The sequence below is a fragment of the Rhinolophus ferrumequinum genome, chromosome 8 (assembly GCF_004115265.2).
Source record: "Rhinolophus ferrumequinum isolate MPI-CBG mRhiFer1 chromosome 8, mRhiFer1_v1.p, whole genome shotgun sequence".
NCBI lineage: Eukaryota > Metazoa > Chordata > Mammalia > Chiroptera > Rhinolophidae > Rhinolophus > Rhinolophus ferrumequinum.
In genome coordinates this window covers 60,813,721-60,833,502 of record NC_046291.1, presented here as the reverse complement: position 1 = coordinate 60,833,502, position 19,782 = coordinate 60,813,721, and the positions used below count along the sequence as shown (strand labels likewise).

Genomic DNA, 19,782 nt, shown 5'->3' with positions numbered 1-19,782 from the left:
TTGAAGTGATGCGAGACCTAGTCCTCTGTTGATTTCTCTCCTCTATCTATACTCATTCTCTTGGTAATACTTTCAATCTTATAGCTTTAAATCCTCTCCCAAATTGATTTTTCACCTTGAACTTGACAGTTATTTTTTCAAATGCCTATCCTGTGTCTCCACTTGGATTCTTATAGATTCCTAAAACTTAGCATGTCCAAAGTTTAACTGAATTGCGGATTGTTTTCATTTCTATACCTGTACACCTCTTTACATTTGTATTAGACAAGGCAGTATAATGCTTCCTGAAGTATGTACGAAACTGATCTTTTCTCAATTTCTGTTCCATTTGACCCTTCGCATCTTGGTAGGTGCTGACTGTATCTATACTTACAGTTGAGCAAGCCAAAAACATCTCTTATTTTCTCTTCTACCTAACTTCCATTCTGCTAGGAAATACTCTTGGCATTGCCTTCAATATTTATCTAGAATTATACCATTTGTTGCCATTGCTACTGCCACTACTCTATTTCAGTTTACCGTCATCTTTCTCCTGGATTACTGAAATAGCCTCCTAACTGGTCTCCTTCTTCTACCCTTGGCTCCCAGAATCTGTTCTCAACACAGCAGCCAGAGTGATTCCAACTTAAAATCATGCTACTTTCCTTAAAACCCTGTACAAGCTCCTCATTTCACTGAGAATAAAAGCCAAATACTTGCTATGGTGTATTAAACCTACACAATGGCCTCCCTATACCTCTCAGAGGTCATCTCCCACCAGTCTCTTCCTTGCTCGCTCCTCTCCAACCATATTGGTCACCTTACTCCTGCTCTTTAAACCCTGCAGCACCACTCTTGCCTTCAGACTGTCCCACTGGCTGTTCTTTCGGCCTGGATATCCCCCAGTTATCCTCATGGCTAATTCCCTTGACTCCCTCAATTTTCCTCAAATGACACTTTCTCACTGAGCCTGCCCAACCACTCTACTTATAATTGCCACACCCTCCGCCCCAAACACCCACCCCACATCTCAACCCCTCCTTACTCTGCTCTAAATTTTAAATTTTCCATCACTTTTAATCTTTCTAACACATTATGGAATTAATTTACTCATTTGTTTATTGCTTGTCTTACCCATTAGAATGTAAGTCCAGCAGGCCTGATTGGTTAACTGATGTATAGTGGTGGGGCCTAATAAATGACACAAATTAACTCTCAATAAGTATTTGTTGATTGAATTAATAAATTACATAATTTAAGTAGTCAAATATCTACTCTCCAATTGATTTGTTTTAAGATATCTAAATATGTGTGTTTCTGAACAAAAAATATTTTTTATATTTTTTCTCAGTATATTCAACAGTACTATTCATACACACTTCTCTTTCAAACACCTTTTCTCCTTACTATAAGTTGAAGGAACACTCCTTGAGGGAACAGATCCTTTAGAATGGCTAATGTCTTTCTTGGGTTTATCTTTTGCCTTTTCAGTGCCTAGACTTTTCCATTATAAAACAATGAGTTAACCTATCCAGTAAGGGATAATTCCCCAGAAGACCAAATAATATCACTTGCTTTCTGAGACTTGCGGAAGCTAAGAAATGTGTCCCTAGGTGATTATAGGGTAGTTTATAGGGTATTCCTTTCTTAAAGCCTGTTACTAATGTATGCTAATTATTTGCCTATAAAAGCAGTTCCTTTGTTACTTGAAACACATCCTTCTTCTTTTTTTTTTTAAATAATCTTTTAACTTCTATTCCTTGTATCTATTTATATGCCTGGGAAATTGTAAAATATATTAAGCAATGAACTTTCCTATATTTTGTGCATTTCAAAACCTAGTTTTTCCCATGTTTTAAACCTGTACGATTTTGTCTAAATGTCCCATCATACATGAGATCCTTTGATAATTCGCTTTTATTCTTCATGTTTACATGTTTACACTATTTTGGAATGGCAGTCAAGTAAAATTTTTAATTGTACCACTTTAAAAAGTTTTTATTATTCTTTTAAGCAATTTTGAATACCTTGGTGTGCTTTCAGATCACCAATAGGTAGTGTTTTTTTGATTTTTAAAAATCTCTGTCACTGACAAAAGTGGGCAGAATAGACCTATGGGAAAACAATACTTAAATAAACCTCAGTTAATTTGTCAGTGGCTCAATTAGAAGCTTCCTTTTGCAATGGTCTTTTGGATCTCTATGAGTCAGAATGAACCATGTTATAAATCAGCCCTTGGCTAGGAAGATATGAACCAGAATCAAAGAGGAAAACACACCTAAAAATTAGTTAATGATAATAATTAATGTTTATCGAACAGTTGAACTATGTCAGGCATATAACAACACCACTGTAACTAATACCCACTCACCCTAACCTACCCCACCCCCAGTCTCTCTGTCCCCTTCTCTTATTTCATTTTTCTTCATAGCTCTATCTCTACCTGACATCATAGGTTAATTGTTTGTCTCCACTAATGGAATGCTTTTTCTTGCTCACTTTTGCATCTCTAGCATCCATAGCAATAAATGACACACACTAGGCACTCAGTAAATATTAGTTGAAAAAATGAAGAATAAAGGTCCATCACCTCAGTTTAATTCTTTCAGCCACTCTGATAGCTGTGAAGCTTTCGGAGGCTAAGGAACATTCTAGAGGTCAGGCAGCAAATGAGTACCAGAGCCTGGGTTCTTAGCCACTCAGCATATTGCCTCAAAGGAAACATTTTGCTTTTGTTATTTACAACCAGCCCCGGAAATTGAAAACAAAAAAAAACAAATAAACAAAAAAACTGAAACAAACACACTTCCCACAGGAGAAGAGGAAGATTCCTGCTGTACCGAATGGAACAGCAGCTCATGGGGAAGCAGAGCCTCACGGAGGACATAGTGGACCTGAACTTCAGCGAACCGGAAGGTTGGTGAAAACCATTTTTATGGGACTTCAAAGACCCAGTGATGTACCGTTCTTGTGTGTCAGGAATTGCTGTTTTGAGGTCTAATTCTTTTTCATACTTTGAATACCTATTCTTTGCGGGTAAAAATGCCTATTAACTTTATTTCTCTGTAGTTCCTAATGATTGCCATTACTATTAAACCAGAACAGCATATACACCATTCCATTTTATCTTACCTAGCCTTTCATTTTGCTGCACATAAAATGCATTCACAGATTCTTAGAATAAATAAGAAAACTGTCAGTCTCCCCTTCCAAAAAGTCTGTTGAAAGCTTCAAGTTCAAGATGGAAATAAAAATAAATACCAAGAACTCAATCTTATAGGCTCTATCTCATTACATACAAGTAGGATGTATATAATAGTATTTTTTATTTTTACGGTTGTAATTTGAAAGAGCTATATGATTTATTTTTCTAATCACACATCTTTGATGAGATGAAAGCTTCAATTTATTTCTTAAATTGGTTCTTTATGGTTTTTCGACAGCTTGTCTCTTTCCAAGCAATGTGTGAGTAGAAAATCAGAAACCGTTGGGTGGGTCTCTCTTCCGAGAATATGTGCACACAGTCTCCATTAAAACTGAAGGCAATTGCAAAGACTTTGCAGGATTGGTGCATCTTCCCCTCAAGGCCGTTTCCTGTGCTGCTTTCACTGTGTCCTCTAAGCTGACTTTCCAGTTCCTGACAGCTCTGCATTTTAATTCTCTGTTCTTTCTCTTTATCTGTGTTTTGTCTCTGAGGAAAAGTCCTTTAACATCTTCCTCAGGCTCCATGCCTAATTTGATATGGTACAATTTTTTCCTTTTCCCTTTACTAGACACTTTGTTACTCCTTCTGTTTGCTTTCATATTTTCAAATGCTATCTTTTTGTTTTTGGTGGTGATATTTTTTTCTCTCTCAGGTGTAACGTGCCACATAGCTTAGATTTTTTTCAAAGTTCATTTTTCCTTACTGCTTCCTAAATCCTCCCAGGTCACCAATATCCGGTATCTTCGCTTCTCCAGAGTTCTTCCACAGATTCTGTTGCTGACATGGCTTGAAGTATCCATTACTCATCTGCTCTCCTGGAGTTGCTGGTGTACATCTGGGCTGCTCTTGCACTGTTCTCTGTAATGATCTCCCACTTCTGGATTTAGATTTTTGCTGCTAAAAGCACATTTATTACACAGTAATATAAGAGCTATTTAGACTAATATACACTCTACTAAGTAATTAGTGAGTAAAACAATGGTCTACTAGGACATACTATCAAACCTATAAATATTAACTACTAATTAATAGTTCATAACCACCTCAACTTCTTTTAGGGATTAGGTGGGATATAAATCATAAATCAATGAATAAATAAACTAGTAGATTAAATCTACTTTGAATTGTGACTTTGACAAGTTAACAAGTCATTCAGAAATGATCCCCCAAATAAAAAAAAAATGCATGTTTTACAAAACACAGGTAGAGGAACCTAAGATGATTTTTTGTGTGTATGAATTTCACAGGTTCTCTGCAAGTGTCTCTGAGTTTTAAATGTCCTTTTTTTCAATTGGGAATTTACCCTCTCAACCTCTTCTACTCCATATTCCTTTGATGGAAGCAATCAGTAGGAAAGCAGAGTGAGTCTATCGCTCACATAATAGTAATATACTAACATGTTACTATTGTGTGCTTGTCAGGCAGATCAGGGAAATTAAAAATAAGAATAAAAACTTCTAGTTGTACTGAAGATGTACATTTTTTAAGGCACACTAAATTTGTTTCTCAAGAGAGCAATCATTTTTTAGGTGATTGTTGGATTGCAAATACATATTCCTATTTAGAAAATAAATTTAAAAAGTTGAATACTTTTGCATAATTTAAGTATATTCGGCATACTGGCAGTATATTGGAACATAATAGATTTTTTTTAACCTCCCTGTAGGAACTTAACCATAGTCTTATTCATTTTAATATGACATCTTTATTCCATGGAGCACAAAGATCTTTTAGTAATTAAATGTTAAGTCTGCATATTATTACTAAATGTTCGAAGAATGAGAATACCTGTTCATTAATGCTCTCATTCTTAATAGATTACAAAAGTTTTGGTCCTCAAATTTTAGGCAGCATTTCATGGTTTAATTCTATCCCCCCCTACCTAATTCCTCTTTCAGGTGTTTCAGTGTGGTTTTTGAATATATTTGAAATAAATGAATTTATACCAGTAAGGTCATTATTGTCTTGTGAATGATAGACATTGGGATATATTTAGGCAATAATGGATCAAAATTGATGGTTATAAGGTACCCCCTCCTAGTTACCTAAAATTGAAAACAACTGTCTCATTCATAAGGCCATTGAGATGACTGTCTGGAACAATACCTGGTGAGGGATTTTTCTGGCAGAGTAGGTAACTGAAGCGATTGTTTAAACACTGCTTTTTCTCTCTAGGGTGATGTTCACTATTGGAGTATACAAAGCCAGTTAACCCTCCTTCCTTCACTTTCTGCTACACTAAATGAAATGTAAACAATTAGAAAATATTGCCAACAATAGAAGGTAGTAGGTCCGAGTTTAGAACTAGTTTGATACAGAAATGGCACAGAAAATAGAGTAATTCTAAATTTCATTATTTGAAATTTGATTAATGAACAACTCTGAACCTTGTTTGAAAGAACCTTGGATTTTTTTTTTTTTTTTTTTTTGGTTGTTGACACAATATCTGGTTAGGAATTGAGGAAACATAGTGGTGCAAAGTCATCCTTATAGATCATGATAATACAACATAGCAGGTTGATTCTTGGGTGTCATCTCTACTGATGGAAAATGTATACTGTGATCTGGCAACAAAGCAAATGAGCATTTTGATTTATATGTTTTTATATTTGGATTTCACTGTTGTGTTTTCCCCCGTCTTAGGATTTTTGGGGGACTTATTTTAGATATCAAAAGAAAAGCTCCATACTTCTGGAGTGACTTCAGAGATGCTCTCAGCCTGCAATGCTTAGCATCTTTTCTATTTCTCTACTGCGCGTGTATGTCTCCTGTCATCACATTTGGAGGACTGCTGGGAGAAGCAACCGAAGGTCGTATAGTATGTATTATGCTTTTCTCTGAACTTTGAACTTCATCAGTCTTTAAGATTCATAGTTAGATAAGTGAGAATTTCATTTTGGATTTCTTTATGAGGAGAGATTTGATGTATGGTCTAACAGATAACTTCATATGAATTTCCTGGATGGGTAGTGGAACTGGTAATCTGGGAGTGGAATATCTCAGAACAAATAATTCTGAGTCTCACACAAGCTTCTGAGCTCCTCCCTGGCCCCCAGGCCTAGGCTCACTTTAGGCTTGGTTCTTACCTCACAAGAGCTCCATTTCCCATTTCTGTAGGCCATGCTTCTGTCCATACAACTTATCGGGAATATATGTAAACTGTTAGTAAGCAAAAGAAATGTGAGGTAAGGAAGATGGAGAGGACACATCCCCATTCACTATGGTTTATTTTCTGCTGAATACCTTCCCCTATTTTTATCCTCCTATCCCACATCTTGTCCAAGGTTGGTAGGCTTTACATAGCGAAGGAAAAAAGAATATACCCATGGATTTTAAACATTTTCTCCCTAGTTATTATGGTAGCCTGTACAGTTCAGCTAATGGAATCATTTATATCTCTACACAGAGTGCAATCGAATCTCTCTTTGGAGCATCTATGACTGGAATAGCCTATTCTCTCTTTGGTGGACAGCCTCTTACCATATTAGGCAGTACAGGACCAGTTTTGGTGTTTGAAAAGATTTTGTTTAAATTTTGCAAGTAAGTGTTACAGACTTTTGGCCCTTAGCTCCTTTCTATTTCTCTCCTGTATTTATTCTTCTTCTAACATCACATTTGGAGGTCTGCTGGGAGAGGTGGAAATGGATGATTTGATCCAGTGTGCCATTTTTGTCTCTCCATGGAAATAGAGGAAAAGTAAAAGATTTGTATGTAATGTTTTGTAATATTTGTAAAAAAATTATATTCAGTTCTCAACACTGAGAACCCCCTTTACTTTTATCCCCTTAGACGTTCCCTTTAGACAAAGTCTTGAGTTTTGGTCCTCGAGAGATGTGAAGCTTATTTACTTTCACTTCCTGAATGAGACTTATTTCCATCTGTTTAAAATGGTGGCAAGCTGTTAAATGACCTTCTTTTTCCTGTTCTTTTTCTGCTCCTAGAGAATATGGGCTGTCATACCTATCTTTAAGGGCTAGTATTGGACTTTGGACTGCAACCCTGTGTATCATACTTGTGGCCACTGATGCAAGCTCCCTGGTCTGCTATATCACCCGGTTTACTGAAGAAGCTTTTGCTTCTCTTATTTGCATCATTTTCATTTATGAAGCCCTAGAGAAGTTGTTTGAACTCAGTGAAGCATATCCAATCAACATGCATAATGATTTGGAACTGCTGACACAATACTCGTAAGTACCATTTCCCCTGTTGGCTGTGGGGCCTTTCTTTTTACAAATATTGCTATTGTTATAAGAAATATGAGGAACTTACTCAGCAGATAGAGTGCCTTAAATTGATTCATGACCTAAATCCTAGACTCTCAGAGTTGAACAGGATTTTTAAAAGTAATCTAATCAGCCACTCTTCTGATACTTGAGTTCTCAATATAACAACACTGCCAAGAATGTCTTTTTTGGAGTTGTTTGTCAGGATTTCCCTATTAAGTAGACAGTGAACCAAGATCAGTTTTACTCTACAGAGATTTTGTTTTTGCAAAATATATATGATTTTGGTCTTCCTGTAGAATCTTTTCAATTTACTATAGTACAAAGAAACATAGTGAAAATAAAAGATTTCAGGTTTAGAGCAATGAGGGAAAAGGACTCATTGGGTCTAAATTGTGTTAGCTTGATGTTTGAAAATCTGTTTAAAACGTAAACAAAAATCACTGAATTGAAGTGTAATCTTGCTTTTGGAACTTATGACATTTCTGATGGAAGTACTCAGACACTGCCTGTTGAAGCTGATATACACATTAGGACTGACGATGGATTGGACTTATTGCTATTTCTAGTTTCAGTATGCCAGAGGTTTGGAATTTCTCTAAGGCTGTGTTTGCAGAGAACATTCCATTACTCCTTTCTTTGATTTAATATTAGGATTTTTTTGTTGTTGCACTTATCTGTACATTTTTATACAGCAAATATTTGTAGCAATATGTTCTTTATGAGGCAGTTCTAACCTCTGTATCAAACACCAGTGCTCTTATAAACTGCTCAGATATGGTCTCGAATCCTTTGAAGATTTATCTGTTTTCATTAGAGGTTGAAATTATTGAAATTAGACCAAAATAGTGCAATGTTATAATTGTGTTCAGATTGATATAAGATGCAGTGTTGAAAATAACATGATTTTCAGTACTTGCCTTTTTTTTGCTCTTTAGAGATAGCTTTAAACAGTACACCTCTGTTTTTGGACAAGCAAAATCAGAGTGGAATCATAAAATAACTTTCCCAATAAAAGCAAATAGTGAGAACATTGTGAAGAGGGCTGAGAAGGGGATGAAGGAGGTATCAGGGACACTCAGAGAGCAGGCAGATGGAAGAGCAGTTTGATTAGAATGACAGACGATGGTGATACTTGACTTTTCCCTTATCTTCCGTTCAAAAATGAGCAGTGTCCCCTAATTTGGATATCCTTGGTGGGATTTATACTTATCTCTGCTTGGATTTTCAAACCTACTGCATGGTAAACACTATGCTAGGTGCTAGGGTAATCACAAATGACATTCTGTTCTCAGTGAGCTTTCTGTTTAATAGGGAATGGAGACAAACAGACAATGCAGTGAAACAAGTGCTCTGTTGAGGGATTGGCGCAGACCGCCATGGTACCACATCAGAAGAGCACCTACCCCAGATTTGGGGTTCAGAGAAGACTTCCTGGAGGAGGGCCAAAAAGCCAGGGGGAGTTAGGAAGGTGTGAGAAATAGGGTAGGAGAGAGGTTCAGATGGAGGGAATGGCATAGGCCTGGATGCAAGAAATTCATTAATGCTTTGAAATATTTGTCCAAAGTCATATAGATAGTGATAAATAAGAAATTAGACTCAGGTTTGATGACTTTAATGTAACGTAATTTTCAGTACACTGATGAATACCAGTAAGCTCTCTAAAAGAAACACTATGGAACAAGAAAAACAGGTAAAAGCGAATTATTCTGTTTGAAGTGGGGGGAGGCACCAGCTGTCCATCCTTCCAGCTGTTCTCTGAACCCTCAGTGGCAGCTTTTTAGGTACTTCAAACCGAGGAACACAGTTCAAAACTCTCTAGGTGAGAAAGAAAAAAGACCAGAGAAGCAAGGACTGAGCCCTAGGTAATGGTCACAGCTTGAAGGTAGAAGAATGAAAATGGTGTAACCAATAGATAAAAAAAGAAAGAGGCATCAGAAAAGGAGAACAAAATGAATAATATCAGGCTGTAAATGGCAAGGGACAAGATTATGTCAAGAAATCTTTAGAGAGATCTGGTAGGGAGATCAAACAGCATAAGGAAAAGAGATAGTTGGTAACTTTAAGGAACAGTATTTGGGTAGGGAGGGAGGCAGGACTAGAAACTACTTTGCAAAAAATTAAGAAGGCAGTGGGCCATAAAGAAATAGCGAAAGTATGTTTAGGCCACTTTAGTATCAGAGAAAGTGAAAAACAGTGCCTGCTGGAGAGGGCAATGAGATCACAAGAATGATAATTTAGGTAAAAAAGAGTTATGTGTGTTTAAAAAGGAGGGCAGAGAGACAGATGAAAGACGGATTAGAGATAATGGAGACAGAATGGATATACATGGAATTGGACCATCTAGGACTCAAAATGTGATGGGATCAAGACAAATTGTGGGGTTTGGTAAGACAAATGCTCAGAGGATAATTTGAGAACAAAAGTAGCTTGATTTGTTCATGATTCCTGCCTGTCATGGTGATCAAGAGGAGAATGGCACAGGTACTGACTTTCTTAATGTTTCCATCTTTTTTTTTTTTTTCAAATCCCTACCATGGTTAAGTTAAACTCACGCTTTATCTCAGGGTGTGCATCTGAAACCTTAATATTTAAAGGCTGAGCAGGAATGTGTGTTCCATTGCCCAAGAGCCCTTCTCAACAAAAAAGAGGGAAGTAGGAGGGATGGAAAGACTGGTTCACACTGATGTGTAGTGAGGTTTTAGTGTCTTCTGGCCCTGAAATGGGTGTAAGAGAAACATGGAGAATAACAGTCTCCCTGGGAAATGTGGTTACTGCCCTGCCTTCTGTTTAGTCTCCACACAATGAGTCCCCAGTTTCCTATACCCTCACACTGTGTGCGAGAATCTAATCAGGCATTGTTATTATTTGCTTTTTGGAAAAGTAAAACAAATCTTTTTTGTTGTGCATATAATGCATATATTTATTAGCATACTTTTAGTCGTGCATTAAAGAAAATCAATAAAAGTTATTGCTAACCACGATGGCTACTTTAATGTATTGTATAATTTCATACTTTTGCACAAAACATTTTCTGTTTCACAAAGTTCATATGACGCTTTTATGGTTTTCTTGTTCTTGTCACTGTGACCTAATCAGTTTTAAATGTCATACTGATGCTCACCTAAAGTTTTATACTGATGTTGCTGGCCTTATGACTTCACAGCTTTTATGGAAAATGTCAAAGTGAGGATGCTTTGCAAGCTTAACGTGACTGTGCTCCTACATATTTGGCTTAGGTGTAAGATGCTAGAAAAGGGGCATCATATTTAGGATCTACATTTCAGATATTCTTCATACTTGTGCCTCCTATATTCAGATTGCCTTAAATTCATAATTTTACTAACTAAATAACAAAATGCCTTTGATTTCTTTAACACTTTCCTAATCTTATAATGTGGTAATATGTAGACCTTATATTTGAAGCTATAAGCTTTCTTTTCATTGTGCCAAGAGCAAGTGTCAAGATAATCAATTTAGTTTCAAAAATACATACTTTACACCAGATGATCAAGCTGAATTTGTCAAGTTAGCAATAAGTAATGAGTTTGTGGAAATAACTTTTTCTAGGTTGCTTTGATTTTAAGAAATTGTAAAAATAGAATAAAGCATTCTGCTTATGTAAGATGAAATGTTCCTTCAATATATTGTAATAATCTAAAGCTCTCAAAGATGGCTAGCTAAAGAAAGATTAGTGTTGTGTTAACTTTTTGCAGTTGATTGGGTCAAAGTACAGAGTAGGGTCTATTACTCTAGTTTCCAATATATTAGCAGACAGAAATTTAATAATATCCAACAAGTACGAAGCTGTCAGAAAGTGTGATCTCACTACTAGTTTACTGGAAAGTTTTTTTTTTCCCTATCTCTCTCTCTCTCTCTCTCTCCTCTCTCTCTCTCTCTCTCTCTCTCTCTCTGTCTCTCTCTCTCTCTCTCGTCTCTCTCTCTCTCTTCTCTCTCTCTCTCTCTCTCTCTCTCTCTCTCTCTCTCTCTCTCTCTCTCTCGCTCGTCTCTCTCTCTCTCTCTCTCTCTCTCTCTTTCTCTCTTTTTCCCACACCCCAGTCCTCTACATAGCCCAGGACAGTGATCTGTTCTGGATAAATGTTATTAACTGACTGACTTTACACTCATAGAAGAATACTGTTTTTCTCAGCTCTTCAACTAGATTTGAACCTCCTTTAAAGTAGAGAACATGTAACAATTTTATCCCTCATAGTCCCATCATAATGATATAGAATGGAGTAATACTTAATGCATATGGATTAAATGAACGTTTTGTAAAATAATTGACATCACCTGACTGATCTTGATTGACAAGTAAAGACAAGTAAAAAGTATTCTTTTACAGTATTTTTTAAACTACTCTTAAAGATTTCCACTAGAAGTTTTGAACAAACTTGAGATGTTATGAGAATCTTAATGTGGGATAAAAATATACAAACTGGATTTGTGAAACCAGTTCTGACTGAAAATTGAGACAGGGTGCCAAGGTGGTGGGGAAGTCATCTAGAAGCATGAAGAGCAGCAGGACTATAACTCCAAAAGGTGATCAGAGATGTAGGGAGAAACGAGATGAAAGGGAAATTGTCATAGCTCATTGACGTTTCAGCAGTCATTAGTCAAAAGTCACATTTAGAGAAGCCCCTGAGTTTCAGTTTTTAAAAAAAATCATTTTTTTACTGCATATGCACTTGTCTAAATTTATCCAGAATTGCTTGCAATGTAACTTTATAATTCTATATGTATATATTTATTTGTGTAATGTATCTGTAACTCTACCAGATTAATCTTCATAATGCTAGGTTGATGACCATTAGGCAGGCACCCTTTTGTACCCCCTGTACTTGCGAAGTGCTTGGCACATATCATAAAATGAACATGTTTGTTCACTTTACATCTCTGAAAAGCTTCTTACAACTGATTATGCGCATTTAATCATAGGATTTTTCTCTCTTAAAGCTGATATTAAAAACGTGGATTATCTGACATCTTAGAATCAAAAGATATAATAGTAGGCACTCCATAAATGATTATTCAGTAAATAACTTCCAGTAACCCTCTCATTGTTGATTCTTAGTACAAACACTAGCTATCTTTGTTTTCCCTTTCTGCTTTTGGACTAAATTCTGACTTTAATGATAAAGTCTTATCTCCAGTAGCAGTAGTATCCAGGATAAGTTTATTATTTATCTGTCTTATTCTCACTGTCCCAGATGGATTATGAGTCTTTCGTGTACAAGATTAATGTCTCTTCATCTTTCTGCCTCCAGAGAGCCAGGGGTGGGTAGATACCAGTAGCCCTTTGTTCGGTGTCTTTCAATAATGTTATTTCTCAGATCCACCTTTAGCTACTATTTTCCTTCCCTATAACTACAGATTTGCAAACCTTAAGTAGAATTATCTTTCATACTTTCTTATCCAATTGCTATGATAGGGCAGACATTTACATGGACATCCAATATTAGTGGAAGAGTGCTAAGCAGGAGTTGGTGATTTCTTCTCTAAGATGCACTGAATGGCCACAAGTCTTGTGGCTACATATCAAATACACAGTATTTCATTTTCTTGAGATGTGATTACCATTCTCAGAGAGAATGATTAGTAGAAGGCTAATTTTATTCCTTCCCAAAAGTTTTATTTTGATATCTAAAAGAATGAAGCACCCACAATATGATTGTTTTTTCAATTATAAATGCAGGAATTGTTTTGCCCATATTTCCCAGTAAATGTTTGTTTAATATACAGATGTTGGTATGTGAAGCTGAAAAAATGGTATCCCTCATCTTTGCCTTTCTGAGACACATTGGAGCATAATTTTGCTGTCATTGGTGAGGTCATCTAGCTTCTTAATATTTTTTCCAATACCTGGAATTTAAAAATGTCTTTAAAACACTGTTTCTCAACCACTGATACACATATAATTACAGAAAAGCTGACAAAGCTTAAATAGACAATGGGATTTTTTTAAATTAAGTATTCATAATAAAATATTCTTCCAAATATTCCACTGGATTTTTATATCCTATAAACCCATTGTAAATGAAAAAGATAATGAATAATAAAAGCATAGCTATTTGACAGAACAAATAGAAATACATAGCTGTAAAACGCTGTGAACTATTGTTCTAGCAACTATCTAGCAATTTTAGTTTCTAAATATCAATTAAAATAAGTTCACTAAAGTTTTAATTTTTGAAACTAAGATTCTGATACCAGAGAAAGTAACACTTTTTCTTTAAAAATCTTTTAAAATGTATCACTTTGTATTTACTGAAATCCTATGGAGCAGGTAAGATCTATTTTATATAACAAGTTAAATACTTATGGCTTACCAATAATCAAACAAAGTGCAACGCGGAGTAGAGCCCACTTTTCTCAATGTTATGCTCTATTAGATGGTCTGATCTCATTCTACCATTCTACTTTATATGACCTGTTGGGTACATTGCCATAAATTCTTTATGAGATTAGTATAATGCCATTGTTGGCACTTTGTATATGATTTGATCATTTTCCTCAGGGTATCTGCTATTTCTATTGGGAAATTTTGAGCAAATTATTCTCATTCATGTAAAATGTTTCTACATCATTCATTGTTGGATATTTTAAGTGTCACTGCTACATATTTTATAGTATTAATTATGCTAAATGAATGCTTAAGGACATTGTTAATAGCTTATTTTGGAGGAAGAAACACTTTTCTTTAACTATGGAAATTAATATGTTAATGACTCCGAACATTATGTCTACTAGATATTTACAGAGATAGCCAAATTCAGTTAGCATATTTTTCTATTTATTAATTCAATTCTTGATAATATAAGGTGTTCAGCTTATGCACTTTACGTTTATTATTTAACAAACAGGGAAACATCAAATGAAGAAGTATGTACACAGTTCAAAAAAAACTGTCTTTATAAATAGTCTCTCTGCAAGACTGTTCAAATATCATGTGAAAGGCAACAAAATATGTTCTATAAATGAGTGCTCATTGCTAGTCTCAGTGAAGTTTGTGTCCAGGCCAGTTCTGCTGCTTCTACTCACTCCACTGTGTTGCTCATCTCTTCATTACATAGGTACCTTGTGTCTTCACAGTCTATAAGAACTTTCCTTAAAGATGATTACTAGGAGGCTAATTTTACTTCTTCCAAAATTTTTCATTTTGATATGTAAAAGAATGGAGTACTCATGATAGAGTTTTTTTTTTTCCAATTATAAAAGCAGATTTTAGGGATAGGAGGGATTGCCCTATTCACTGTGAAATCATATCACATGGTGTTATGGGTTGGATTGTATTCCCCCAACATTTGTATGTATAAGCCGTACTCCTCAGTGTACCTTGGAATGTGATTATATTTGGAGATAAGGCCTTTAAAGAGGTGACTATGGTTAAATGGGGTCATATGGGTGGGTCCTAATAAAATCTGACTGGTATCCTTATAAGAAGTGGAAATTTGGACACATAGAGAGACACCAGGATGTGCACACACATTGAAAGGACCTTTGAGGACACGAGAGAGTGGCTATCTACAAGCCTAGGAGAGGTCTCCGGAAATCAACCCCGTCGGCACTTTGACCTCAGACTTCCAGCCTTCAGAACTATGACAAAATAAATTTCTGTTGTTTAAGCCACCCAGTCTGTGGCATTTTGGCATAGCAGCCCTAGCCAATAATACACTGAGCAAATGCTTTTCGTTTAGTCCTATTTATGTTTGGAATTGTAAGAGCAAATTCTCTCATCTTTCCCCCCTGTTAATGGCAATCTCATCCTTCCAGCTGTTCAAATGAAAAAAAAGAACCAAACAAACATGGATTTATTCTTGACTACTGTCTCGTACACCCAGACTTCACAGCAAATCTAATGGCTCTCTACATAGAATTTAAGCACTACTTACCACCCTCTTTACCGCCATAATTTCTTGTCTAGATAATTACAGTCACCTTCCAACTAGTGTCCTTGATTTTATACTTACTCTCCCACAGACTGTTCTCTATGAAGCAGCCAGAATTACTCTCTTAAAACCCAAGTCAGATCTTGTCGCGCTGCTTCTCAAAGCCCGCTGATGGCTGCCCAGTTACCCTCAAGGTGTGAGGTGATCTGTTTCCCAGTGTGTCTCCTGTCTCTCCCCCTACTTCAGCCCTCTGCTCTACCACCCTGATGTCCTCGCTCTTCCTTAAGCACACTCGGCATGATTCTGCCCCTCAGCCTCCACACGTGCTATTCTTTTCTCCTGGAATGCCCTTCTCCAGGTATCCATGTGGCTTGTTCCTTCATTTCTTTCAAAAGCATCTACTTGAAGTGATTCTATCTAAAATGTCTATCTAAAATTTCAACTCCTCCTCTCTCTCCCTTTCCTATCTAAAATATTACATAATTTATCCGTTTTAAAGTAAGATGTATTGAAGTGTCATTTACATACAACAAAATATACCCCTTTTAAGTATACCCCCTTTTAAGTGTACCCCCTTTTAAGTGTACACTTAAATGAGTTTTGACAAATGAATAACATCACTGAAACATGGAACAGTTCCCAACACATTTCCTAATGCCCCTTTGTAGTCCGTCTCTCACTCCAACCTTAACCTCTGACGATCACTACTATGATTTCTGTCTCAAAAGTTTTGCCTTTTTTAGAATTTCACATGAGTGGAATTATAGAATATGTAGCCTTTTGTGCCTGGCTTCTTTTGTTTATCATTTTGCTTTTGAGATTTACTCATTTTGCTGCATGTATCCATTTGTTCCTTTTTGATGTTGTGTAGTATCCATGGTATGGACGTACCACAAATTGTCTGTCCAATCACAGATCGGTAGATGAGGGCTGTTTCTACTTTGGAGCTAAATAAAGACCTGCATGTGCAGGTCTTTATTTAGACTGTTTCCATGTTCTCTTGGGTAAATACCTCGAAACAGGATTGCTTGGTTATGTGTCAAGTGTATATTTTAACTTTATGAGAAACGGCCAACATGGTTGTACCATTTCACATCATTCACACCAGCAGTGTATGAGAGTTCCCCGTGCTCTGCATCTGCACCAGCACCGCTATTGTGCTTATGTTCAGTGGTACCTCCAGCTATCAGTTAATTTATTGTCTGTTACCCTTCTAGAGTAAATGGTTCATAAGGGGAGGGGATTTAGTCTGTTTTGATCACTGCTTCCCACGGTGCAGATCAGTTCCTGGTACAAAATAGATGTTCAATGACTATTTGTTGCGTAAATGAATGATTATCACCTCTATTTAGAGCTGAAAAATAAACTGAGGCTCAGAAAGGTTTATAGCTTGCCCACATGGGAGAACTTGGGCAACATCTAAGACATCTAACACTTAGTTGGACACTTTTGACACTGTACTAAATTCTAGGCCACTGATTTGCCCAGAGTAATTTTTATGATTAATATTTAGAATACAGGAGAGTTTAGATAAATTATTATTTTAAGTCTCTTAAATATTATCTTCAAGCAGTTTTGAATTACTGATAAGAAATAGATATAAAACAGAGGAATTTAAAACAAATATCAGAATAATATTATGCTTACGAGGTAAAATGGACTTTATTTTAGAGCTTATTAGCATAAAAGTGCTTATTTTGGTTATAACAATTTCCCATTAACAGGTATGTAACAAGGAAAGGAAAAAATCTTGACTAGGGATGAGTTTTGCTGCGTCTCATTGAAGTACCACTTTATCTTATAATTTTAAGAAGCTTATAGTAACTTGGTTAAAAAGATTGGGATTGAATCTACACCTTTATCCTAGTTAGAGGCCTTGGGTAAGCCCCTGAGAGCAGCCTTGTAGAGAAAATGTCCTAACCCTGCAAGATACATAGGAAGTATACGGGAAATACACAGAGAATAAGAGATCTAATAGGATACCTACCAAATTTATAGTACTTAGGGGACAGCAGAAAATATTTTGAGAAAGGAATGTTTGCTTTCTCTGTATATTTTGAAGTATTCAACTGGCATTGTGTGCTTGCATTATTTTGTAATTTCTTTCTAACAATAAGTTTTATGAGGGAAATTCAAGTCCTATGACAAGCCATAGGACGAGCTAGTTAGGGCCAAATGGTACTCTTCAAATCAGTACTCATGTAACCAAATTTATTTTCCATTTTAGGAAAAAAGGAACCTACAAAACTCGAAGGTAGAATAGAGCAAAATGTTAGTGTATAATAAGTAGATTTGCCATCCTGTTCATACATTCTCTTATTCACTTGGCTCATTTCTTCAAAATCCATCGATCTTCTTTGTATTGTGTTGGCACTGATAGTATCAAAATGAATGTGATATGGTCTCTACTCTCTAATCTCAGTGATTATCAATTTGCTTTGTATATAGTGGCTACACATAGAATATTTTGGATCAATAAATGTGGAGGGAGCTAAAGGCAATACATAGTTAAATAATTCACATGGTGTAGTAAGTATTTATACCAGATATATGCATGATGGTCCAGGAAAGAAGTAACAAACTACCCTGGGAAGCTGGAAGGATTTCATGGAAGAAATAACCCTAAGTTATTACTCCATCTCTGTTGTATCTGTCGCTTGAGTTTATTATTATTGCATATCTAGAAATTGTTCTCTCTTCATTCTATCTGCGAGTTCTGCAAGAGCAGGTGATAGAATGGATTCTTGGGACCAAGTGGCAGAGAACCTTAAAACTTACAAGTTTTATCTGGTAAAAAGGCCATTGGGCATAATGACAAAGCTTTAGGAAGAATTATGTGACGATAGATTAGAAGGTGGTGATAGGAAGTGCCGCAGGAGCAATAACCTAGCTGTGGACTGTTTAAGTCCTGATTATTGCCTGAGACAATGGTAAGGGAAGAAAGTGAACAAACTGGGGAAAAAAAAAAAAAAGAAAGGACAGCAAAAATTAGCAAGGCTTTATTCATTCATTCAACAAGTAATTATTTAATGTCTTTCAATTCCTAGGAGCTATAGCAAAATCTGCATACATTACTTCATTTAAACCTCGTGATAACCTGTGGAACAAGTATTACCCCTACTTTACAGACGATCAATCTGAGGCTCCAACAAGTTAAATAATTTGCCCAGTGTCACATAGCCAATGAATGGTAAATGGAGGTCAAACTCAGGTCAATTTGGTTTTAAAGCCCATGGACTTTCTCCTATGACTATTAAAATTAAAATAAGAGTAAAGGATTATTATTATTATAACAATTCCTTAAAGGCAGAGACTGTCCTATATTTCTATGTATCCCCCATAGCACTGAGCTAGTACTCTCTACAAAATAATTTTAAACTGTTAAATCAGTAAATGAACAAACAAGACTGCCCGCTGTGTGCCAGACACTTGAGTGTAAAAGTGACAACATAGATGGGAGCTCTGTCCCCATCGAGCATATTATGTATTGTAAGAATTAGATGTTAAATATTACACAAATAATTATGGTTGACGTAAGTGCTATCACATACAAGTATATGACACAGAGTGCCATGCGAGTGAGAAATACTTCTAGAGTTATGTATTTAGAGACCAAGGACAGGATACTGCTGTATGAATGGGGATGAAGTTCAGATGAGAAAAAATTAAGAAGAATTTATTGGAGAGAGTATTCATATTTTTAGCTACTAATGGTGGTGTTTTACAGTTATTTTGAATATTTTTGAAAAACCATTTTCTTCATAATATGGTATAGTATATGTTGATATGATTTCCTAGAAAGAATAACTACCTAGAAAATCTCTCCTAAGAATAAAATCCAAAGTATGGAAATAAATGTATTCATAAAAGACTTAACACGGTATTATTTAAAAATTCATCTTAATAGAAACAAATTCAATGTTTAGCAGTAAAGCATGAGTAGGTAAACTATGAGTAGGTCCATTAAAAATGATGGTTATGAAGAGTAATGTAGCAACATAGAAAATGCTTACATTATGGTGCTATATAAAAAAGATTAAAACATTGTATGCTCATTAATATATTGAAAGTATACATACTAAGTAAGAACTACTGAAAGAACTATGTCAAAAAATTACAGTAACTGTGGTGGAAAGACTATGAAAATTTTTTTTTTGTTTTTTATTTTACAAATATTCTATAGTATGGTTTTATTATTTTGATCTTTCAAAATACTTTTGAAATAGAAAAAAAGAATAAGCATAAAAGACATGTTTGGCTTCTACAGATAGATCATCATTCTCTGATTTTATGCCTTATATTAGTACCTCATTTGCTACACAGCACTCAGGCTAATTTAGTCCATAAAGAGAAACTTCAAAAAAAAAAAAAATGAGTCAGAAACCATTACTGCTCAGTGCACACAGGAAGGTACTAATAATAACTACCAAGACAAAAGGAGATCATCTGCAACCCAGGGACTAAAATTAGTAATAATGTTGAAGGG

At 35.7% G+C, this 19,782-nt stretch overlaps 1 protein-coding gene across 12 annotated transcripts in view; it reads left to right on the top strand.

Moving 5' to 3' along the window:
• SLC4A10 (solute carrier family 4 member 10) overlaps positions 1 to 19,782 on the top strand; it is a 260,771-nt gene that overhangs the window by 185,443 nt on the left and 55,546 nt on the right. For all 12 annotated transcript variants that reach the window (XM_033111856.1, XM_033111854.1, XM_033111848.1 and 9 more), the window contains 4 exons: positions 2,795 to 2,895; positions 5,828 to 6,002; positions 6,591 to 6,724; positions 7,126 to 7,371. In XM_033111856.1, the coding sequence (XP_032967747.1) occupies positions 2,795 to 2,895; positions 5,828 to 6,002; positions 6,591 to 6,724; positions 7,126 to 7,371 (656 nt within the window). The remainder of the gene's footprint in view (positions 1 to 2,794; positions 2,896 to 5,827; positions 6,003 to 6,590; positions 6,725 to 7,125; positions 7,372 to 19,782) is intronic.